At 53.8% G+C, this 23,195-nt stretch overlaps 6 protein-coding genes across 6 annotated transcripts; 2 read left to right on the top strand and 4 right to left on the bottom strand.

Moving 5' to 3' along the window:
- Positions 1 to 166: 166 nt before the first annotated feature.
- On the bottom strand, positions 167 to 917 carry BX661DRAFT_182202 (ribosomal protein L49/IMG2). Its single transcript, XM_051535920.1, has one exon. It carries the CDS (start codon positions 474 to 476, stop codon positions 222 to 224), a length of 255 nt encoding a protein of 84 aa, XP_051392024.1. The 5' UTR covers positions 477 to 917; the 3' UTR covers positions 167 to 221.
- A 162-nt stretch (positions 918 to 1,079) lies between these two features.
- Positions 1,080 to 2,705, top strand: BX661DRAFT_182201 (uncharacterized protein). The gene has a single exon (XM_051535919.1). It carries the CDS (start codon positions 1,197 to 1,199, stop codon positions 2,655 to 2,657), a length of 1,461 nt encoding a protein of 486 aa, XP_051392023.1. The 5' UTR covers positions 1,080 to 1,196; the 3' UTR covers positions 2,658 to 2,705.
- Positions 2,706 to 5,722: 3,017 nt separating this feature from the next.
- BX661DRAFT_170916 (uncharacterized protein) lies at positions 5,723 to 6,235 on the bottom strand (the record flags this gene model as incomplete). The annotated part of the gene is made up of 1 exon (XM_051533659.1): positions 5,723 to 6,235. The coding sequence occupies one exon, from the start codon at positions 6,233 to 6,235 to the stop codon at positions 5,723 to 5,725; it is 513 nt and encodes a 170-aa protein (XP_051392022.1).
- Positions 6,236 to 10,639: 4,404 nt separating this feature from the next.
- On the top strand, positions 10,640 to 14,199 carry BX661DRAFT_182198 (uncharacterized protein). The gene is given in 2 exon segments (XM_051535918.1): positions 10,640 to 11,521; positions 11,534 to 14,199. The coding sequence occupies 2 exon segments, from the start codon at positions 10,727 to 10,729 to the stop codon at positions 14,153 to 14,155; spliced, it is 3,417 nt and encodes a 1,138-aa protein (XP_051392021.1). The 5' UTR covers positions 10,640 to 10,726; the 3' UTR covers positions 14,156 to 14,199.
- A 158-nt stretch (positions 14,200 to 14,357) lies between these two features.
- On the bottom strand, positions 14,358 to 15,251 carry BX661DRAFT_224464 (uncharacterized protein; the record flags this gene model as incomplete). The annotated part of the gene is made up of 4 exons (XM_051538908.1): positions 14,974 to 15,251; positions 14,827 to 14,907; positions 14,753 to 14,789; positions 14,358 to 14,678 (listed from the first exon to the last, which is right to left on the bottom strand). The coding sequence occupies exons 1-4, from the start codon at positions 15,138 to 15,140 to the stop codon at positions 14,358 to 14,360; spliced, it is 606 nt and encodes a 201-aa protein (XP_051392020.1). The 5' UTR covers positions 15,141 to 15,251.
- Positions 15,252 to 19,066: 3,815 nt separating this feature from the next.
- Positions 19,067 to 20,629, bottom strand: BX661DRAFT_130137 (uncharacterized protein; the record flags this gene model as incomplete). Its single annotated transcript, XM_051532540.1, has 2 exons — positions 19,067 to 19,487; positions 20,448 to 20,629. Coding segments are annotated over 2 exons (603 nt in total), but the record flags the coding sequence as incomplete, so codon positions are not given.
- Between the last annotated feature and the right edge of the window lie 2,566 nt (positions 20,630 to 23,195).

Below are 23,195 nucleotides of genomic sequence, written 5' to 3'. Positions count from 1 at the left end.
CGGTTTGAGGTGAATGAAGTCCAAAAACTATTTTCACACACGCGCACATAACACATGCACATTAAATTAATTGGCTGTGCACACTTGGCAACAATGCAGTTGAGGTGGGGACGAGAAATGGCGTTGTGCTTTGTGATAAATCATTATTATTTTCTAGATTTGGACTTTATTTATTATTTGTCGACGACGCTGCGCAAAAAAGTGTATAGATAACCTTCTATCTAAAATCCCTTTTTGGTGAGCCATTCCCGGACGTCTCGCGAGCAGTCGCCCGCGATGACGATCTGCTGTGAAACCTTCTTGACGCTGACTGAAATGTTGCCGAGCATCTGGTTGATGTCGGTGCGCAGAGCCTCGATGTCACCGTCAATGCGCCGGATCATCGTCAGCTTGCGGGTCCCCCCGTTCTTCACTTTGCTGTACACGGGCAGCGACTGGAAGCGCGTGCGGCGGACAAAATACGGGTACTTGACCATCTGGGGCGCCGCTACAAGGGTGGGGCAAAATCATTATAAATATGTGTGTGAAATTGGTTTTGAATTGCAAACAAATGTGTGCACAAGCTTTTCTTCTCATCAAATGGCCTTGACATTCATTTTGATCGATCGTGTACCTGTGCTGGCTGCTGGCTCTGAGGCTGCTGCCACTGTGCTCTCAAAGGCACGGCCAATCGTGCTGTGCGTCAAACTCGCAAATGTAAAGCGGCGTGTGGAAAGCAGACCAAACATTCTATTTTGTCGTATCGATGTTATGCCAGGGATTTAAACCAAAGATAATTCCGATTGAATTGGAAAGAAGTGTAAATACAGAGAGGAAAATATAGAGCTAACAAAGAGAGAAAAAGGCGGTTTGAATCGGGAGGGTCGAAATTACAATTTTTTCTATTGTCTATTTTTTTCTCTTTTCCAACTGGTTGCGATCCGATAATGGAATGGAATTTGTGTGTGTGGTGATCGCAAAGACTTAATTTGCGCGCTCCACCCCTTTTTAATTGATCTTGTTTGATTTTATCCATTGCTTTTTAATATTTCCGAATAAGCGAGGACCACTTGCGCCTGGTCCTCGTTATCGCCAAAGCTCGTCCAGAGTGTGGTTCGTGTTTTTTGTTACGAGTATTCTTGTTTCCCAATGCATCGATTGCTTATTTTCAATTCGTGCGCTGTCCTGAATTCCTATTATTTCCAATTTTACCTTTAATGAGCATGTTGCGCAGATTTGTTACTCAGCGAGCTCGCTTGGGGTCGAACATCCCTTTTGTGTGCCGCAGCCTTCATACCAACGTGATCGATACCCTACGAGAGAGGCACTTCGTCAGTGCTGTGACAAGCGAGGACATAGCAAAGCGGGTAAGCGAATCGTCAGTGGCAGTCTACTGCGGTGTTGACCCGACGGCGTCCAGTCTGCACCTGGGAAACATGGTCACACTGATGGGGCTGCTTCACTTCCATCTTGCCGGTCACCAGGCAATTCCGCTGGTTGGGAATGCTACTGGCATGATTGGGGATCCCAGCGGGCGTAATACAGAGCGTGTGGCTCTGGGACAGGATACGCTGGCGAAAAACATTGCTGGAATTGAGGCACAGCTCGAGCGGTTCTTCGTACGGGGGACAACCTATGCGTCGAAGCGCCTCGTTGGCCTTGACTCTGCGAATCTGAAAGAGGTGCATGTGCTTCACAATGCAGATTGGTACAAGGACATGAACATACTGTCATTCCTGGGTCAAATCGGCAGATACGCCAGAGTGGGCACAATGATAGCCAGGGACAGTGTAAAGTCTCGACTACAATCTGAGCAGGGGATCAGTTTTACCGAGTTTTCGTATCAATTGCTTCAGGCGTATGACTTTTGGTACTTGTATCATCACCACGGCTGCCGGATCCAACTGGGCGGAAGCGACCAATGGGGCAATATCACGGCCGGTACAGATTTGATACACCGCATGCCCTTTGGCCAGGACAAGAACGACACGGGCGTCATAACTCCGCGTGGGCGCGATTCGGCCGACGATGCCTACGGCCTGACGATACCTCTTTTAACGACCGCGTCAGGAGAGAAGTTTGGCAAATCTGCTGGCAACGCAATCTGGCTGGACGAGTCCAAAACGTCAGCATTCGACATTTATCAGTTCTTTGTCAAAACGGCCGACACTGACGTCGAGAAGTTCCTAAAGCTGTTCACGCTGCTTCCCATTTCAGAAATCAGCCGGGTGATGGCTGAACACCAGCTCTCTCCAGAAGGCTTTGCTGCCCAGCGGTTACTGGCCACCGAAGTTACTGAGCTCATCCACGGTGAATCGGGAGTGAATAAGGCACTCTGTGCCACAGAGGTTTTATTCGGCAACCAACTGGACTCCATTCAAAAGTATTCGCAAGGTGACTTTGCAGAAGCATTTGCACACGACCAACGGATGGTCTCGGTGTCCAAGAATGAAGTAACCGGCAAGTCGTTGGGTGAGATCGCTGTTTTGGTCGGTTCATGCAAGTCAAAGTCAGAAGCTACACGGTTGGCGCGCGGCGGGGGGCTGTACTGGAATAACCAGCCGGTGGACGACAGCAAGTGGGTACCGAGGGTGAGTGCTGGAGATTATATTGGCCAGGGCACTATTGGCATTATCAGAACCGGGAAGACAAACTACCGACTGTTGAGAATATTGTAGCTTTTCATTTGTCGAATATTGAGGCGAATATGAACGAAAGTAACACAATTGTTAAATAAAAAACTTGATTCTCGTCATGGCCGTGTAACGAGCAAACCGATTTTATTAGATGGTTGGTTTGTATACACTAATGAAAATGTATTTTAGGATTCCCAACCAGGTATAGCGAAAGTCTAGATTTTTGAAGATGCGGGGAAGTATTTAACGTTTGCGTCTGACTGGTGCTTTGGCTATTGGTTAAGCGTGACGATTGACGATGTAATTATATTCACCCAATTATGTCGCAGCCGCAATCAACGGCGCTGCTGATCCCGTTGCAGCAGCCATCGCCGTTTCTGTTGCAACCACAACCACCGCCGATGCCGCACCTATTATTGACAGTGTACAGCAGAGCCGCAACCAGTGGATGCCCATTCGCCCACGGTCCGCCAATATCACCCGGTGGGTAGAGGGAAAAGAGCTGGACAAAGCGAAATTTTCCCGCAAAATTAAGCAGCAGCTGCGGGATGAGCTGGCTGAGCAAAATCGGGAGCAAGTGCATCAATATCCAGTCTGCTGATAATCTCAAGCGCATTGTCAGACTGAGCGGCTGGTTGCAAGGCAAAAATTCAGCGCAGAATCAGACAGAGGATGCGCGATGAGTTGACCGCGCAGCAGCAGCAGCAGGTAGCCGCAACAGGCGTGAATATAATTATGGTGGTAGCAAAACCCGCTAAATGTTATGCCACGGCTTGCTTCAGTGCACAATGGAAGACTGCCTGCAAACCTTCAGGGCCGGTGGAACCAAGATCAAGAATGGCAAAAAAGTGCCATCAGGCAGGCAGAAGTGGAATAATCGTGACACGGCTGTGGTGCTGAACTTTCGCGTCATCCTCAATCCCCTGCTTACAGGCGAGCGGCCTCCCCGTTTCTTGCGCAAAAATGCATCGTCAGAGTCGGCTGAAGCCGAGCCCACAACGACACCCGAGACTTTGCTCAAGCCAAAGCCCAAGCCCAAGCGTGTGGGCAATAGTACATTTGCCCCTGCTTCTTCTCTTCAAAAGAAGCAGCAAACTGGATAATATCGTCAATTATAGTGGTCTGTTGCCGCTAGTTTCTAAACACTTTTTAGGTTGCTAGCCAAACTGGGGGAAGGATGTCGATTTGCAGGATACTTGTAGCCTCGTTCTTTTTTTAGTGTAAAGTTGTTTTTGTTTTTGTTTTTTTGCAAGCGGCAATACAAAAAAAACAGGAATTTGCAGAGTTTAGAGGTCTTTCGGGGTTTGCATTTCTCTTTTTGGGATTTTTCCATGAGCAAAAACGGGGCAGCGGACAACTGTTTGCGCGTTATCCTCCCGTTCAACTCCGCCCACACAAAACTGGTAGGTGCGTTGTCCACTTTACCAAGAGAGGGATGTCAGTTTTGCAAAGCAGCGCTTTCATGCCATGCGGGGACTGCTAATCATTGACATCCTTGAGCTGCTCGCCGCCCAACGCAATAACATTGTGCTTGTTTGTTATGCCGAGCGTAATAAATAAAGATTTGGAGGCAAAAGCGTACGAATAAAGAGGTGTGTGTGCGAGAGGCTTGGAGATGTCTGTTTATTTGTTGTTGGCCCAAAGCAACAACAATAGAAGCACGCCGTGACAGAGCAAAAAATAAAATTCAATAAAGGCGGATGCGGATGGACAGCCAGCCAGTAAAAATGGTCTCTGATTTATGCCGGCCGTTTTTATTTCCTTATTTCCTAATTTGACGGGCCAGCCTGTTTGCAGGTCCAGCTGTGGTGTCGCTTGGGGTTTGTTGGGTGCCAGGTCTCTGTTTATTCCACTCCCCAAATACAGCTATTTTTCTGCTCCTTTGTTTGGCCAAATTCACATTCGCATGTTGTTTCGCTCATTAGCCTCTTCCTTTATTTTTATTTTTATTATTTTTCTTCAACCCAGCAACGCTCCGGTCATTCGAGCTTCCCTTACCAGCAGAAACAGAAACAGCAGCACCAGAATTGCCATTTATACGCACGCACGCACACGCACGCTCGTCTACCGCACCTTGTTATTATTCACACAGGGATCCTTTTATATTCTTTTTTAATGCTGTACGCTTTTGGTCTGCAAGCTCTTATTTCGCCACTTTATTCCAACTCGAGTCTGTAAACACTTGCTTTTTCTCTTTATTTTTTCTCTCATTTTTATATCCTTCTGTCCTTGTTTTCTTTGGCAACCACGCTGCAAAACGGCGGGTCGTTTCTCTTCACACCTTTCTATTCTTCTGTCATTGAAGCACACCCAAAGGCACCGGCCGCGCCCAGTCACCCAAATTCACCGTGGAACAAAAAAGTGGGAGAGGTTATAGTTGCGCTCCGACCCTAACAAACACTTGAGCCACGCCAGACAGCCTGTTCATTGCACACGTAAGTCAGTCAAAACATAAAACCCACTCGATATTTTCTCGTTCATTTTGTAAATCGATACGGCCGATTTGTCTTTTTTTGCAGACAAGGCATATTGTGAGGCTGAGGAGAGAAGCAGGCGGATAACAGATGCGATGCAAGCTTTGGATGTCTGCTGGCCCAACATGTACAATGTACATACATGTTTTCTAAATTGATCCTTTTGTGCAATGCCACGCTTGGAACAAAGAACAAACGGGATTTCTCATTTTGTTCATTTTTGTTTTCCTTCCTTAGAATATCGAGCTTTGCGTCTTTCTGCTCCTTTTTTCCATGGCCTGGTGCCATTATAAAAAGAATTGCTCTATTTGTACTTACTGCCACATCTCACATCCTTGCATCTGTATTTTTGGGCGACTTGCTTCGCACACGACTGATTAAAAAATCACATTGTCGGCCGAGTTACACACCCTCTCTAGCTTCCTCCATATTTTACCCCCAAACCACTCACGTATTCAAGTGTATTAACTGCGTACACTTTTTATTTTGACAACAAATATAGGGCAACCTGATCCTAACCTCATCAACACAACGCAGACATAACGCATATGGACAAGCAGGCTGGCCCGGCGCCAAACGCGTCGTCATCATCATCGGCGTCTGTCAGCGAAAACCTCGGCATCAGCACCGATATCACCCCGAACGCTGAAACACCGAGGCCATCATTGCAGATACGCCAAAAATAAAGCCTGTTATTGGCAGGAGAGGAATAGGCAACTCAAAGGCTGCAGGCGAGAGCAGCTCTGAGCATGCGCCATCAGTGTCATCAGTTGATCTACAGGGCACCCCAACGACCCGGCATGCAGCAGTGGCAGCGTCATCAGCAGAGTCTGGCAATGGCGGATTGGGATTGCGAGCCCCTAATCTCCTCGCCTCAGAGAACGTATCCATGTATTCAAACGTATCAGCTGCAGGGTCGATATCAGCCGATTCCAAGCCGCCGTCGCAAAAGGCATCTGGCATGAGCCTTGTGCGTCGGCTGCGAAAGCTCTCGAGCGCGGCCATCAGCGGCAAAGTCAACCGGCTGTTCTCCCGCTCAAACAACCCGTCACAGGACAGCCTGCCGACCAGTAGTAGTCCCTCGAGCCCAATTCCAATCACCACCCACGCCCACGCACCAGTCAAACTCCCAAAGTCGCCGAGCATGCCGGCCAGGTCTGAATTCATGGACAACTACCGAGGCCGCACATCGTCGTCGTTTGGTGCCACCAATGACATGTCCGCGCACATGAGTACCTTTCCTTTATCCCATGCGCAGAATATACCGCCAGTGCCGCTAAAGCCACTGTCAGCGAGACGCAACCGCGCAATGTCAGAGATCACGCCGCTCTCTATCAAAAACCGCCTCGATGCTGAGGAAAGCGAGTCCCCCGACGGTGGCAACGATGTCGTGTCTCATCGGATGGCGCAGTCGCGCGCCAAGGCCATTAACTCGCCCCTGGTGGCTAGCCCGTTGTCGCGCAAGTCGTTCCACGCCATCCACGCGCAGTCAAGATGCGATGACGACATGGAGGCCGAGGAGCACCGCGCGCAGAGCATGGTCAAGTCGGCCAACGACAGCTTTTTTGCGATGCAAGGGCCGGTCACGCCGCCGCCGTTTGGCAAGGGCGCCTCGCCCAAGCTGACGCGTACGCCCACCGCCAATTCAATCGACATGCATCGCCCACCAATGCCGCACAGACTGAGCTACCAGTACACGGATGACTACGCTAGCGACACGGTGTCGCAGGCCGCCAATATCCCCAACCCGTCGGAGAGGCTGAGCGGCCGACCACTGCCGCAATTGGCCAACGACTCGCTTGTGCCGAGCTTTCCGCGCCGGCGAACGGCGCTGGCAACCCTCGGGTGGTCGGAACACACGGGTGGGACCGAGTCGGGATTGCTGCATGCTCGCGAGCAGAAGAACTCGACCGCCACCTTGCTCTCCAATGGCATCACCAGCGACAGTCTCAGCACTATGCAGCGGCTGAACAGCGGAAGCACCATGGCCACTGACTCTCCTCCCAGCCTGCTGGCCGCATTCCAGGTGCGGTCAAACGCCGGGTCTGGGCTGTTCAGACAATCAACCACCGACGCTTCTGCTCGCAGCTCGACGTCAATCACATCTGATTCGGCTCAGTCCTGGGCGTCGGCGCTGCTGGGCGGCGACATGGAACTTGACGATGACAACGAAAACAGCCTCACTCGGCGACACGGATCGGGCCTCTCAATGGTGGCAACCTCGGCCGCTCATCAGCGGTACAAGCGCAGCGGAGCGGACGGAGCCATTGAAACTGAAAGTGCTGACTATTCGCAGGGTGGCCACCCGCTGCCAGAAAGCAAGCGCTTTTCGATGCGTCGATCAGGGACTGGCGCCAGCTTTCGCAGGACGGGTCTAGTACACTTTGCAACCACTCGCCAGCCTCATCCCCGGCGCAAATAATGCCGGCCATGCCTTCCAACCCATTTGGCGCCTCTGAGAACAGGTCTTTGGATACCGCATCGGGGCAAGGCACCAAGCCCAAACTGCACGGCATCAAGAGCGATGTGCCCATTGAGCGGTATGCAACTGATCTCAGTGACTATGAGGCAGGCTCGACTCGATCCAGCCCTTCAAACTCTAGCAGCCATGGTGGGTCCCCAGCGTACGCAATTACACAGCCATCCTCAACCCCCGTCGGCGCACAGCCTATCCGGCCGCGAGGCGGATCGCAATTGGTACATCTGGCGCGGGCCGCCACTACCAACGCGATCAGACTGAAGGAGAGGGAATTTGCTGCGGCTGGGGAGAGCGGCGGTAGCAACGCGGGGAGCGTGCCGCCGATGTCGAGCACCATGGAGGAGGTTCGCTTGACTCCCGGTTCTGCGCCAGAGCCGTCTAACATTGACCTAGCCATTGAGCGCAGCAAGATCCAACCGCGGGTCCGCGCCACATCGGCATCTAGCCAACCCTTTGCACCTATAAACAGCATTGCTGCGCCAGGAAGCAGCTACGACGAGTCGGACTACAGCACCGGTGGTGGTGCTGGTCAGTCGCAAACTGGCAACTTTGGACGCGGTGGCGCTAGCAGCAGTGCCGTCTATGTTTCAACTAGCCGGCCTCCGTCGTCCATATCGGGTTACACCATGTCCCCGGTGTCCAGCACCATGGGCGACGACGGCCACCACGGAGCACATCAGGGAATTTTGTCGCACATGTGGCAGCCGGCGCCATCTTCGACCTCATCATCGCCATCCCATCCCCACATTCATGGCCATAGCCATGGTCATAGCAGCTACCACTACCACCAACATAACAATAGTGGTGGTGGCGGCAGCGGCGGTGGAAGCGGCGCTAACAGCCAGGGCGGACACCAGCTGCGCTTGAACATGTCCTCGGTTCAGCGCAGCGCTTCAGGTCACAGCGTCTCTAGTGGCATCAGCGAGCTACTCGAGCCATCCAGCGTTAGTCAAGTGCGCAAGGAGGCTTTGTGGCAGATCCTGGTTGTGTCCAAGTCACGGGCCGACACCGAAATCGATAAGATGATGCGGCAGTGGCGGGAGACAGATAGTGGTGCTGTCGTGTGCACGCTGGATGCTGACGCGAAGCCCGGCTTGGGCGATGAGGACGCGATTATTCTCAAGGTCAAGCGCGGACACCGGCGCTCGACGTCAGACATGAAGCGTGCCGACGGCGATCGCAACGAGTTCCGCCGCCGGGTCATTGAGCTGGCGCATCTGATCCGCAGTAGCTCTGTGTCCGAACTGAGCAACGACGTTATCACGCGCAACATCACTGAGCAGCTCTACGGCCTGCTCACCGAGCATCGCGCGCGCTTTGTCAGCGACACCAATGTGGGCACATTGATTGTCGACATGCTGTATCAGTTCTCGGCTGTCTCGCAGACCGTCAGCCAGCTAGCCATGTCGTTCACCCTATTTTCAGGTGTGCGTAACGGCGTGTCCGGCGACGCTTCGCCCGCGATCAGCCAGTTCCCCAGCCCACAACTTGCCCCTGAGTCTTCGCTGGGCCGCGGCGGGCTGAGCATGCTGCCATCGCTGAGCTCGGCGCTCTCTTCGCACTACGAGTCCGCCAGCGGGCGAAACTCCGCCTCTGCTCAGAAGAACAGAGACGCGGCCCAAGGCCTGCCCAACGGGGCTAGCGAGCTTGGCGACTACCGTATTGGGCGCGTGGGTTCCGAGGGATCCTACCCATCCGGCAGCATCAGCGGTCGGATTCGGCCTCTTGACACTGCATCCTACGCTTCGAGTCCGCGCGCTCTCCCTACGACAGCCCACAGCTCTACCGCTTCGCTGCATTCGCTGCTCGCGCCGGTCAACAGCGCCAACAACAGCACTGGCGGGTCATTTGGTCGCTCGATTGGTGCTCCGTCGCAGTACCAGCGCCAGCGGATGTACTTTCCGGCCATCTCAACTACGTCGCACTCGAACCGCCCGAGTGTGGAGCTGCCTGACTCGGAGTCGGAGGCATCGGGGTCGGCGCGCCCGTCGTTGGATGATTCGCTTTCGCACGCGCCGCTGAACTGCCATGGCAGCAAGCTGAGCGTATCCTCCGATGCCGTTGACAGTCAGATGGCTTCCAACAAGCGATCTTCGCGCGCATCGATTCAGCCGCACCATTTTTTCAACCACTTTGCCCGTCTGCAGCATCAGCAGGAGAAGCAACAGGAGGAAAATCAGCCATCGCAAGATCTAGCCAACCCTCAGCCAGAGGAAGCTGGATCCAGCTCTGCTGCCCCTGCCGCGCCCAAGCGCGCTGTTCGGCCGGCAACCATGTATATCTCCAGCACCAGTGGAAACAAGTTGATGAGACGCGTTTCTGAGTCTGCCTCGCGCCAAGAAAGGCTGGCAAACCTGCTCAGTCATGCCTTTGACCCGAATGAGAGTATGCCTGATTCGCCGTTAGAGACCCCGGTCCGCCCGTTCTTTGATGCCGAGCTGCCAGCGACACCGAATCAACCGCTGAGCCCTACCTTGGGCACCATTCCGGAGACCAGGCTGGGTAGTGAGTCGGGCCCCCAAGAGACAAGCAGCCAGCGCGTCTCTCTTGCTGCTGCTTTGGAGGTCGCTGCTGGCTCTCACACATCGGCCAGCTCGGTTAAGCTGACTTCATCGCCACACAATTCAGTCGCCAGTCAGATTCTGGATATTGCTGACGGCCAGGATGCAGACCAACAACTTGTGCAGGCCCACGGCGCGGATGATAATGCAGTGGAAGCCATGGCCCCTGCTGACGCTGACCTGGCGATTGCGGAATCTTCCGAAACCGAGATGGTGGTGTGCCGCATATGTGAGCGCGACTTTTACAAATACGATCTCAACCTGCACTCGGACGTGTGCATGCTCGAGCAGACGCGGGCCATGAAGCTGGACGAGGCCAACCAGCGCGTCAGGCGCCTGCGCGATTCAGTCTCCAAACGTCTGGGTGATCTCAAAAAGGCGCGCCAGTGGGACAAGGTGGCCATCCGCGAGGCAGAGCGCGTGGTGCGCATTGCCGATCGTGCAATCGTCTGGCCTGAAGGCGACACCCAGCACGAGCTCATTGTTGCCAAGTCAAAGTTCACAAAGTACATCGAGAAGCTTGAGACGATCACTGGCTCTAATGGGAACAGCTCGAGCCTGACGAGGCCCAAGGGCCAGTCATCGTTTGACGCGCCAATGTCGTCGGTAGCAGCAGTAGCAACCTTGCCCCGAGCCGATGTCGAGACCATCTGGTTGGCGAAGCAGCTGTTGGTACGCATTCATGACAAATGCACGATTATCGAGGAGTTCGACAAAGAGTTTAGCCGCCTTGAGCGCCAGGAGGCCTTGACACGCGAGGCAGAGTTGGCCAACGCCGACATTGGGTCTGAGCCTGAGCCAGTGCAGCTCAATGGCCAGTTCCTCGAGCTGCCAACATGGTCGCAACTGGCGCAGCACACGGGCCAGCGCAGTCCGGCCGCGTCTGAGCGAACGAGCATGGACTTTATGCATTTGCAATCTGAGTCTGGATCGGCTACTCCAGATGTTGTGGGTGGTCACGCGTTGGGAATTGGCAAAGGACTTGCTGTCCCGACCCGCCGCCACTCGAAGCAAATTCGCCCTGGCCGCTCTACCAGACCCACGCCTGACCTGATCGATATCGATTCGCAGTCGGTTACCAGTGCGTCGCCCGCTAGCGGTGGGAGTGGTGGCAGCGGCTCCCGCAAGCTCGTATCGCTGTTTGCTGCGTTGTTCCGCAACAACCATATGGGCTTTGGCCGCACAAAGGACTCGACTGGCTCATCGGTTCTCCGGCGGAAGAACACATCGTCGGCGTTCTCTCCGACCGTGCTTCCGTCGATTAGTCGGTCGAGCAGCGCGCTGCGCCGGCTGTCGCAGAACATGATGGCAGGCCAGCCGACAATCACCACCCCGGTGGCGATATCATTTGCTTCAGCTCAAGCAGCTGCGAGTGGTCCAAGTGCTGGTGTTGGTACAAGTACAGGTACAGGTACAGAAGCTGCTGCTTCCACTGCCACTGCTACTCATGGCAGTGCGCCCAGCGAAATGGACTCTGCTGTTAACCCGAGCACGGCCATTCTTACAGCCAGCCCCTCGGACGTCCCGCTGTCGTCGCCAGTGACCCGCCAGCGCAACAACAGCCAGCTCTCCAGCATGCGTACCACGCCAGAGTCGGCATCCAAGGTCCAGCGCATGCCCTCTATCGACGACTTTGACTTTGTCAAGCCCATTTCGCGCGGCGCATTTGGCCGTGTGTACCTGACGCGTAAAAAGGCGACCAAAGACCTGTACGCGATCAAGGTCATGCGCAAGAAGGACATGATCAACAAGAATATGGTCACCCAGGCCCTGGCCGAGCGCCGAGCGCTATCTCTGCTGTCAACCGAATGGGTTGTGCAGCTATACTACGCCTTCCACTCGTCCAAGCATCTGTTTTTGGTCATGGAGTACCTCGTCGGCGGAGATCTGGCCGGACTGTTGCGCGTGTGGGGCGTGATGGAGGAGGATGCGGCAAAGTTCTACATTGCCGAGATTGCCAACGCAATTGACTATTTACACTGTAACTCGATCGTCCACCGCGACATTAAACCGGACAACGTCATTTTGGCAAGCGATGGGCACATCAAGCTGACGGACTTTGGACTAAGCCAGGTTGCAGTCCGCGGCAATGCAACGGGTAGTAAAGTGCTGGTCGACGGATCTGACAGCAATGTCAACCTTGACTCGCCGACTTCAGACACCACGCCCCTGGGAGATACTGATGTCGCCGGCCGACTGCCAGACAAGTCTGAAGACTACTGGAATGCAGCGGTAGCTCAGGCCGGCCGCAGTGTGCAGACACCGGTTATTGCAACCAATAGCACGCAGGCCGGCAAGGCGCTTCCCCTGTCCAAACGCGCGCATGCCCGCAAGAGCTCGCGAGGCTTCCTCGGCACACCGGATTACCTGGCTCCTGAGCTGCTTCTGGGCGCTGGCAACGGCCTGGCAGTCGACTGGTGGGCGCTCGGAGTGTGTCTTTTCGAGTTTGTGTGCGGGTACCCACCGTTTACCGATGAGTCACCCGAGGCTATTTTCAGAAACATCCTGAACCACGCGATCGACTGGCCCGAGGAGGAGGGCTACGTGAGCCAAGAGGTTGTCGAAATAATCAACGCACTGTTGAGTCCCGATCCGACCACGCGCGCTCACTGGAAGGACATCAAGGCTGCAAGGTTGTTTGAAGGCTGGGATATGAGCGCGATTCGACAAATGGAGCCCCCGTTTGTGCCCCAGCCTGATGATGATGTTGACACTAGCTACTTCGAGCCCTGTCAGCGCTCTGAGATGCAGCGGCTGTCAAACGCGACGTTCTTGCAGGTCGATGCTGCCAAGCGACCGCCTCCGACGCCGCGCCAGCAGTCAGCCCGGGCCACTGAGATCGTTCCATCGCCCGAGTCGACCAGGGGGTCGCAGAGGGGCTCGCGCCGGGGACGTTCAGTTTCTGGCTCTGCCTCTGCCAATAACGGGCGCACTACCTCCGCAAGTGTCGGCCAGCTAAAGAAGCTGTTCAGCGATATGTCTGCTGAGGACAACGCCTTTTCAGCCAAGATTGACAGCGCTCATGAGCCTGTTGGCTACTCTGAGATGGATCCTGGTGAGCAGCGCCAATCAGCAGCCTCTATCGTGTCTGCTTCTAGCAGTGATAGGTACTCGTTCACCAACAACAGTGCGGACAACAACAGTGTGAACATCGGGCTCGGAAACCTCCCGATGAGCAGCCCGCGGGCCAAGATTCCATTTGCTGCCCTCCCTGCGGCAGCAATGGGAGAAGACAGTGATGTCGACATGGCTGCCTCTTTGCGTGGGCGCAGCAGCATCAACTCGCTAAGCGAAGCCGAGTTTGAAGAGCAGTTGCCCAGTCACCGGGTAATATCCGTACAGGCACCCGCTGGTCTGTCTGCCGTGTCCAACTCGCAGACGTCAGCCGGCAGAACACTGGGAGTACTGCCGCCACCGCTTTTAATTAACCACGCCAGGCGCTTGGTTGGCCGCTCGCCTACCCAGAACTCGGATGGTCCTGTCGAGTGTGGACCATCGAGCCCGTCCACAAAGTCCCACTCACGCTGCGCATCCATCAACATTGTCATGGCCAAAAGTAAGATCAACTCTCAAGTCCGCTCGAGACGACCGAGCGATGGACCTGATAATTCTTCCGAGTCTGAAATGACTGTGCCGCTTGTGCGGTCGAGTTCCACCGATGACCGTGCACAGAGCACCAGCATTGGCGGCTCTGTCATTGAATTGGCAGTCAATGGCAACTTGTCTGGTTCTGCTGCAGATAGCGACAGGATGGAAGGTGTCGACGATGACGATGACGCGCAAGATGAAGAGACGGAACGCGTGTTCGAAGACTTTACGTACAAAAACTTGGCCCTGTTGAGTCATGTCAATAAGGGCGTGTCGTCGTCAGGGCACGCTACGCCAATGTCCGAGCGACTTCCCCTGGGCGCCACGATATCGACGACCGCGTCACTATCCGCCCACGGTTCTGCCTTGGCCTCGGCACGCGAATCACCGATCAACGCCTACGATACCAAGCAGGACCAGTCGTCCGACAAACATTGAAAAGTATTGAAATGATAAATAAATTGGTTTACTTGCTTGATTCATATTTGCGTCAATGATCATAGGCTTTTCGATTAAATTAAACTAAAAGAAAAGAATAAGGCTACAAGTATCCTGCAAATCGACACCCTTCCCCCAGTTTGGCTAGCAACCTAAAAAGTGTTTAGAAACTAGCGGCAACAGACCACTATAATTGACGATATTATCCAGTTTGCTGCTTCTTTTGAAGAGAAGAAGCAGGGGCAAATGTACTATTGCCCACACGCTTGGGCTTGGGCTTTGGCTTGAGCAAAGTCTCGGGTGTCGTTGTGGGCTCGGCTTCAGCCGACTCTGACGATGCATTTTTGCGCAAGAAACGGGGAGGCCGCTCGCCTGTAAGCAGGGGATTGAGGATGACGCGAAAGTTCAGCACCACAGCCATGTCGCGATTATTCCACTTCTGCCTGCCTGATGGCACTTTTTTGCCATTCTTGATCTTGGTTCCACCGGCCCTGAAGGTTTGCAGGCAGTCTTCCATTGTGCACTGAAGCAAGCCGTGGCATAACATTTAGCGGGTTTTGCTACCACCATAATTATATTCACGCCTGTTGCGGCTACCTGCTGCTGCTGCTGCGCGGTCAACTCATCGCGCATCCTCTGTCTGATTCTGCGCTGAATTTTTGCCTTGCAACCAGCCGCTCAGTCTGACAATGCGCTTGAGATTATCAGCAGACTGGATATTGATGCACTTGCTCCCGATTTTGCTCAGCCAGCTCATCCCGCAGCTGCTGCTTAATTTTGCGGGAAAATTTCGCTTTGTCCAGCTCTTTTCCCTCTACCCACCGGGTGATATTGGCGGACCGTGGGCGAATGGGCATCCACTGGTTGCGGCTCTGCTGTACACTGTCAATAATAGGTGCGGCATCGGCGGTGGTTGTGGTTGCAACAGAAACGGCGATGGCTGCTGCAACGGGATCAGCAGCGCCGTTGATTGCGGCTGCGACATAATTGGGTGAATATAATTACATCGTCAATCGTCACGCTTAACCAATAGCCAAAGCACCAGTCAGACGCAAACGTTAAATACTTCCCCGCATCTTCAAAAATCTAGACTTTCTGATATTTTAGGCTAAAAAACTAGGGGAAACAGGTTTTAAAAATCTCCGCTTAAAAATCTGGACTTTCGCTATAAATGTGTAGATGCAAGATATTAGACTGATGTAAATGTATTTTTTTTAGAATTTCCAGAGTGCCATGGGCCAATCATTGGAGGTGCAGAGGAGCTGACCAGATGAGGCGCTGATTATATTTTTTATCGCGGTCTGATTAAAAAAATTAGAGCGATTTTCCATTGCTCACGTGAAGCTAATTTTATTTGTGCTTTTTTTGAGCCAGCCACAAAAAAGACTTAATGGTGCACCTGCTGTTTTTTATTGAATTTCTTTATTTTATCGGTTGAACACAAATTTGATATTTGAATCGAGTACAACAGACACGCTCTTCCCTCCCCCTTTTCTACTTCCTCTCCGGCTCGTGATTCTGATTCCACCATTCCACCCCACTAATGCCATTATAATTGCGACAACTACACAAATGGAGGACGCGTCCCAACTACTATCAGCCACAGCAACAACCGTATCGCCCACCTCGGGCCCGACGTTATCAACAGCAGTCAACATAGTGGCAGGAACCGCGTTCGTGGCTGCTGTAAGTGTGTCAGCCCCCGGCAGAGGCGGAATCGGCAGTAACAGCGTAGTACAGGACATGATCACCGCGGCTGTGTCAGCAACGTTGTCGACAGTAGCAGAGACCGCCACGGCCGCCGCCGCCGCCGCCGGGTCATCGCTGGTTGAGACAGTGCAGTCAACCGTAGTCGCTGAAACCCGGCACCTAATATCCATACAGCTGCCCGCATTTGTGCAGCAGCTGTGGACGTGGCAACCAACGTTCATGCAGGGATTCATTCTGGGCCAGTTCAGCATGCTGGTTCTTCTAATTATGGCGATAAAGTATATTCTGTTTGAGGAGCCCTTGGGAAAGAAGCCGCTGGACGAAGAAGAAGAGCCAATGGCATTCTCGCCGATGGCTTCGGCTGCAGCGGGCGATGTGGAGGCAAAGGGACGGACGATAATCCAGGAGGGCGGCTTTGGCCTGTCCAAGTTTATGATATTCTCGCGCAAGCCCAAGGACCCGCCGCCTGACGATTTGGCCGAGGAGCTGACCAAAATGCACAAGGAGATTCTCTCGCGCACCGGATACGATCTGCTCGCACGCAGGTCCGAGTCCTGCGACTGGCTGACCGTGTTCCTGGCGCAGATTATCTCCAAGTTTCGCGCGGACGCCGAGCGCCACGACCGCCTGGTGCGCGTAATCAGCGAGGCTTTGAACGGCGAGCTGCGTCCCTCTGTTATCGACAACCTGCGGATTACGCAGTTCTCGTTGGGGTCGGACTTTTTGCGCGTCACCAGCGCCCGCATGGTTCCGTCGGCTGGCTCTCTGGGAATGCGCGCCGAGCTTGACTTAGCGCTGCACGATGAGATTACACTGGGATTCAATACTCGAGTGCTTGTCAACTGGCCCAGGCCTTCGGTTGCCGCGCTCCCTGTGTCCATGGTCGTGTCGCTCGTTAAGTTTGTGGGCACAGTGGCTATCGAGTTTGACTGCGCGTCGCCCGAGCCCTCGGTTTCGGTCACAATCCTGCCCGACTACGTGCTTGAGTTTGATGTGCAGACCCTGATAGGCAGCAAGGCCAAGGTACAGAACCTGCCCATGCTGACATCTGTCATCAGCCGGAAGCTCCAGGCCGCCTTTGCAAAGGAACTGGTTATGCCCAATGAAAAACGCATCAAAATCAAGCACCCGTTCACGCCAAAGGCCCCTGGCACTACCACAACAGCACAAACATCGGCTGCAGCATCGGCATCGGTTCCGGGAGCACCGGCAGCGACCAATGCATCTGCCGCCACTGCTTCAAATATACCCCAGTCGCCGACAGTGGATCCAAACAGCCCCGTGTCGCAAATCGGACCCATGGTTGCCGAGCTGCCTCCAAACTACAACACACAGCTGCCCCACCACACCCGATGCTTCGCAGCAACCTACAGTCCCGCGCAACGGCCAATTCCAACACGAGTCCGACAATGGACATCCCGCCACGCATGTACACGCCGGAGGAGCCGACGCTGATGGGCAATCACATTTTGCGGCCATCAGTGGGCGCCCAAATGCCGCTGACTCAGCCGCAGCAGCCGGGATTCCAGCGCGCGTGGTCTCCGTCTTTGTCTTCGGGGTATGGTGGCTTGTCGCCGCAGATGCGCCCGATAGTTGGCATGTCCTCGAGCGCGCTGCTTGGCCCGTCTATGATGACTAACTCGCGCATTATCAGCGCTAGGCCGCGGCTGGGAGGAAACAACGGCCCGTTTTTGCACACACCTGGTCTGGCCTCTGCTCTGGCGAGTGGCGGCAGTGGCGCCGGCAGCACGGTTGGCAGCCATATTATGCACCCATCTTCGTCCTCGCGACAAACCGACGCAGACACCGACGACATGCAGGTCAAAGACAGCGTTCGCCAGCGGGTCAATCGCGTCATTCGGACAGTCAACGAGTCCTAACTTTTATTTTTCAATGAAAACAAAATAGATTCACTTGTTTAAGTGGTCGTTTGGACAGAGTCGTTTCTGCGAATGGAAAACAGGCATTGGATGTTGTTTTAGATGACGGGTGGCTCTGGCAGCTGCGCAGTGCAATGGTACAGTGGAGCCATGTGTGTGATTTTCACACAATGGTTCTCTGGGCGATGTATAGACACGTTTTTTGTCAGCAGCTCAAAAACTACAAACTACAAAAATAAATTGAATAAAATTATATAAAACAAAAAAGCAAAAAAACATGAAAAATATTGATTATCAACGCAAACAAAAAATATAATGAAAAACTTTACATGTAGCGGCGCTCAAAAAACTTGAGCGTGACGCCCACGTCCTTGGCCACTCGTAGGATCGACTGGTCGTGCAATGTGCGCGCCTCGTCCGACGCGTACCTGCGCCAAATATCCGCGAATTCGCGCACCAGAGTGCGCACGCCGCGCAGGTATCCGTAGTCAGGACCGGCGCACTTTTCGTTGCACGTGCATGTGGGTGTTGGGTCGGCCTCGGTCACATGGAACAGATCATGCTGCTGCTGCTTGAAGTCAGAACACCGGCGATCCGCGTTCCTCGGCTGCTTAGAGGGCGAATGACTGAGAGGCGGCGCGCGGAAGACCCTGTTGTTCTCCGCCTCAGACACAGTTTCCTGGTCGGCACTCTGCTGGTGGAAGTACGATGCAACGGTGTCTGGCGGGCACGCCTCGTGGTTGGATTCCTCGGGGCGCTCCAAGGTCGGCTCCGAGTACACTTCAGGGTCGACGGCAAAGCTGCAGTTGACAAAATCGATGATGCGCAGATCGATCTGGACGGACTCTGGCCTGGCAGAGGTGGTGGCAGCGGAGCAATGGGCTCTCTTGACATGATGAGCCGACCCTTTGATCGCACTGGAGTTACCCCTGCTGCCACTTTCAGAGGCGGTGTCGAAGGAGGACCTCCATGTCGGCTGTGCGGCCGAGCCACCCAGCGCGCTGATCGGCAGTGTGTCCATCGGATCGCTGAACGAGTTCGCTGGTGTCTTCGAATTGTGCAACAACGGCGTCTTGGGCGAAGCTAGCTCTCGCCAGTGCGACTCGGCAACAGAAGCAGAAGCAGAAGCAGCGGCTGACAGGCTCTCAACCTTCAATGTAATGGCCGCCTGGGCCGTAGCTGCTGCCGTAGTAGCGACAGGCTTGTGCGAAATAGACGCGCTAGTAATAGTCGGTCGCCGTGTCTTCATCGCGCCATTGGCTGACCCTTTGACAATTTCAGGCAGCGCCGCGGCCGACTGCTGCTCAGCAATGTGCGTGGCCTCATAGCCATCGTATACGAGCAAAAGGCTCGAGCCGAAAAACCTGAATCCATGCATCTGCTCCACAGTGCGATACAGGTTGCGCAGCTTCGTCAGCAATGAGGGAATCAAAAAGAACATGACGTCCTGACCGTTGTCAAGAAACTCAAGCAGCGAGCGCTGGAACGTGAACTTATTCAGCGACCGCCCGTAGTACTTGTCCTGGAAGAGGTAGCGGTTGCGGTCGGCCTTGAACACCTGCAGGCCGCACATACGCACACCGAGCTCTTTGCTTGTGGTTGCCGCGCACTTGATCGTCTGCGAGATGACCTTCTTTGGCGGGGCGTTGACGCCGTGCTGCCGTGTGCCCATCTTGAGATCCAGGATGCATGGCCGCCGCGTCGATGCTGTCAGATCGGCCATCAAGATGAACTGGTGGGTGCTGCCGTCGATGGCGTCAGCATCGGTGGGCATGTGCTTGGCGCACTTCTTCTTCCACAGGTTCTCGAAATCGTCGGCACCCTCGCCCTGGCCGGCCTTGGCGGTTCTCTGGCCGTCGGCATTGCGCACCGAACCAGTCACGTCTGGCGTCAGCGGCATGGTCGGCAGCTTGTGCGGCACCCGCTCTCCCAGAGTGTCGGCCGCGGTGCTGGCCTCTTCAGGGAATGAGCGGTGGCGAAGAAGGCTGCTGCTGCGCACTCGGCTGTCGCCAAACACCAGACGCGACGAAATGGTGCGCGGCGGCACACCGAGCCCGCTGGCATCAACTTCCATTTCAGAATCAACAACGGCAGCCAGCACTTGCTCCGCTTTATGCGTGCCGATGCCAGCAGTGTCCAACAAAGCAAGGTCCATGACATCAATGTCGCTATCCGCTGATGTACGGCGGCTGGCGATGCTTGCCGGGCTGGTGGTGCTGTCAGTGTCGCACGAAGATGTCCTTGACGTGGTGTTGCTGTATATGCGGTTCATCCGGAGGCCCTCGAGGTCGCGCATCATGATGCCGCGCTCAGTATCCAAGCTGTGCGCCTCTTCCGGGCTCTCCGCTGCAAGCACCTTCTCGGTCCCCGGCACAGACGGCTTGCCGTAGAGCGGCTGCAAATCGGTAGACGAGTGCCGGCGCCGGATAGGACCCTGCGCGCGCGTCCGTGCTTGCTGCCGCGCCCTGGCCTTCAGGGCCCGCGGCGATAGAGCCTCCTTGAGAATCTGCTCCTGCATCTGGCGCCAAGCGCCGCTGAGGTGCATTTTGCGCGCGCCAAAGCTGCCGGGTGCCGCTGTGCACATCGTCTTGCTGGTCTGTGACGGAACGAGCTGGCGCGCGAGGCAACTGGGCAGAATGTGCAAATTCTGCTCGAGCACGACCTCAGGTACCGGGTCGTCACTGTCTTGCGGCTTGCGGTACGTGACGTTCACGACGCCCAGGCAGCTCGGCACAAACTTGTACAGATCCCGGTGCAGGTAGTCGACAGCCTCGTAGAACTGGCGCTCGCGCTCGTTCATCGGCTTGCAGATTGCGCTGCCCGAAAACTTGAGGAAGGGCGTGTGCCCACCGACCTGGTTCACGAACGGTGTCAGTGCCAGCGACGGTGGCGATATCTGGCCCTCGCGCCAGTGTGAGCTAGAGGCGCCGTACCGGCTGCTATTCAGGGCTCTTCCACGGCTGGTCTGCCCGCTCCCAGGGCTGTCTCTGCTCTGAACACTGCGGAACAAGCGCCTGTCGTCAAGCCATTCGGAGGTGTCCAACGACGACACGCCAAACACATCCTCGTCCTCGGATAGCCGCAGCGAGTCGATATCGTAGTAACTGCTATTGTCGTCGTCGTCTGTGCTCAGCGTAGAGTCTTCGTCCAACTCGTCCTCAATTTCTAGCCACACGCCCGGCGGCTCGATGTGTGAGCGCGGCGGCGAAACAGTGCGCAGGCGGTAATGAGCGCGGTCTTGGATAAACTGATAATTTTTGGGGGCTGCGCCGACAGAATAAACTGTGTCTGCTGACGAGAGCTGGGCCGTGAATGCTGCAGCATCATGCACATCATTGCCGATACCCCGGTGATGGTGATTGTGGTTGTTGCCGAGCGATGCAGGTGGTGGCGGCAGCGTGAGCGATGGGTTGTTGTGATGCAAGTGGAATTTGGCTTGTGTCGGCGACAGCGACAGTGGCGGGGATTGGGGATGCATTTGGCCGAGGCTCGGCGAAAACTCAGCGAACGGCGTGTAGAGAGGTGTGGGTGCCGGTGTAGGGGATGATGACAACAAGGCCGCCATGGAGGCCATCAGTGACGTTTCAATCATAGATTTGCTCTGCCGAGCAGTGCCGCTGTGTATCTGCTGCTGTTGTTGCTGCTCCCCCAGGCCGCGAATGTAACGGTGGTTGCCGCTGTGCGGCAGAGTGCTGATGTCAGCATCCAGCTCAAAACGTTGCAGCGTCCTCCGGCGACGCCTCCTTTGGGCCGCCTGCACCTGTGTACTCGCCCCTTCATTGGCGGCAATGATGTCCTCCTGTTTGGGCGAGTGTGGTGGTGACGATGATGGGCCGCCCCGGTGCGAGACCGGCGTGTGCCCAGTTAATTGATCGGTAGAAGCCAGCTGAACACGGAACGAGTGCATTGTTGGCGCATAATATATGGTTTCGTGGTCCACAGCTGCGCAAGCCAATTATTTTTTGGTGTATTTATAAATTGTTCAGGAGTCCGGCGTTTTAAGGGGATAAGAGGTTGGGTGGGAAGAACAATACGGAAAGGGAGAATAAAAAGAGAAAAAGGAGGGAGAATACTTGGAAAGATAAAGATCAAAAATGATACAAAAGAGAAAAGTGATTGATAAAAATAAAAATCGACAAACCAAATAAACAATTGGGGGAAATTAAATGGGGAGAGAGAAAAAAAGATGAGGAAAAAAATAAAAAAAATAATACGGATGGCAATTGCCCTATTTATATACTTCTTGGTGTTAAGCACGTGCGCGATGAGTCAATGTGAGTGGATGATAGCGCGATGGAGGCTCAGAGCTCCGTGTACTGCCGCTGGATGCACGATGATGTTATGCAAAAGTAAAAACTTGCAAATAAAAAATAAAACTTGCTAAAATAAGAAAATTGGATAGCAATATGGTCAGATGCGCTTGGCTGATTGTATTTTTTAAATAAAAAAGGGTTGAAGGCACTGAAAAAACTGAGAATACTGAGCCAATGCAGAAATAAGTGAGAAAACCTCCGAAAAATGTGCGCGTGGTTGTGTGGGAAAAAGATAGAAATTTTAAAGACACGAGGGAGTAAAAAGACAAAAAATCGTCGGTTAATGATGCCGCTGGAATCTATTTATCTGCAGGGCGCAACAGTTATTATTAAGAATGGCGCTATGAGTGTGGACCGGCAGGCAAAAAAAGAATGAAAAAGGTATTGCTAGGATGATAAAGTAAATATATTTAAAGACTGTTTCATGCTCTCAACTAATAGAGAGAGAGAAAGAGACTAAATATTTGAGAGGAGCACACGATGGCTTTTTGAGCGAGTTTTGTGGGCTCAAGAGCAAAAGTAAAAGAATAAATGGGAAGGAGAATTTCCAAAACAAGAAAAATAGGGGCGACGATTGACAATTCGATTTGGGGGAGAGGGTGAAGAAAAATTGGTGGCTCATCATTATTTTTCCCTTTGCCTTGCGTTTTTTTTTTGTTTTTTTGCAAGCAGGCGATGGCTGGCGATAGCGATTGATTTTATGCGGGGAGAAAGATTAAAAAGAAAGGTACACAAGAAGCAATCCCGATTTTTTATTTTCCTTGAATGCAATATGGTGGTAGGCCAAGTGGCTGGAGAGAGGGGGGAGGAGGGAATTCGAGGTAGAGGGAGTTGGAGTGGGAGTGGAATGGAAATTAGACAATGCCCGCTGCAAGTTTCTTTGTCGGTATTGTGGCCAAGCTAATAATGATGGAAGTATTTCCTAAGCTTTTTTGTTTTGTTGCGATCGCACCAATATCTTTATCACCACACCCCTGTTTTTGGGTTGAGGTATAGGTAAAATATGGTCAGCAGGGCATAAGCAGCCAAGCAAGTCTCTGAAAAAAGATGTAGCTCTGAGGGAGCCGTGCCAGTATTTACTGAGAATAAAATAAATACGGTGAAAAATATTATCCTGGCATTTTCCGCTGAAACAAC

This window comes from Kickxella alabastrina (genome assembly GCF_025024165.1).
Source record: "Kickxella alabastrina strain RSA 675 chromosome Unknown BX661scaffold_10, whole genome shotgun sequence".
Taxonomy (NCBI): domain Eukaryota; kingdom Fungi; phylum Kickxellomycota; class Kickxellomycetes; order Kickxellales; family Kickxellaceae; genus Kickxella; species Kickxella alabastrina.
The sequence above is the reverse complement of the archived record's forward strand: the minus strand, read 5'-3'. Positions and strand labels throughout refer to the sequence as shown.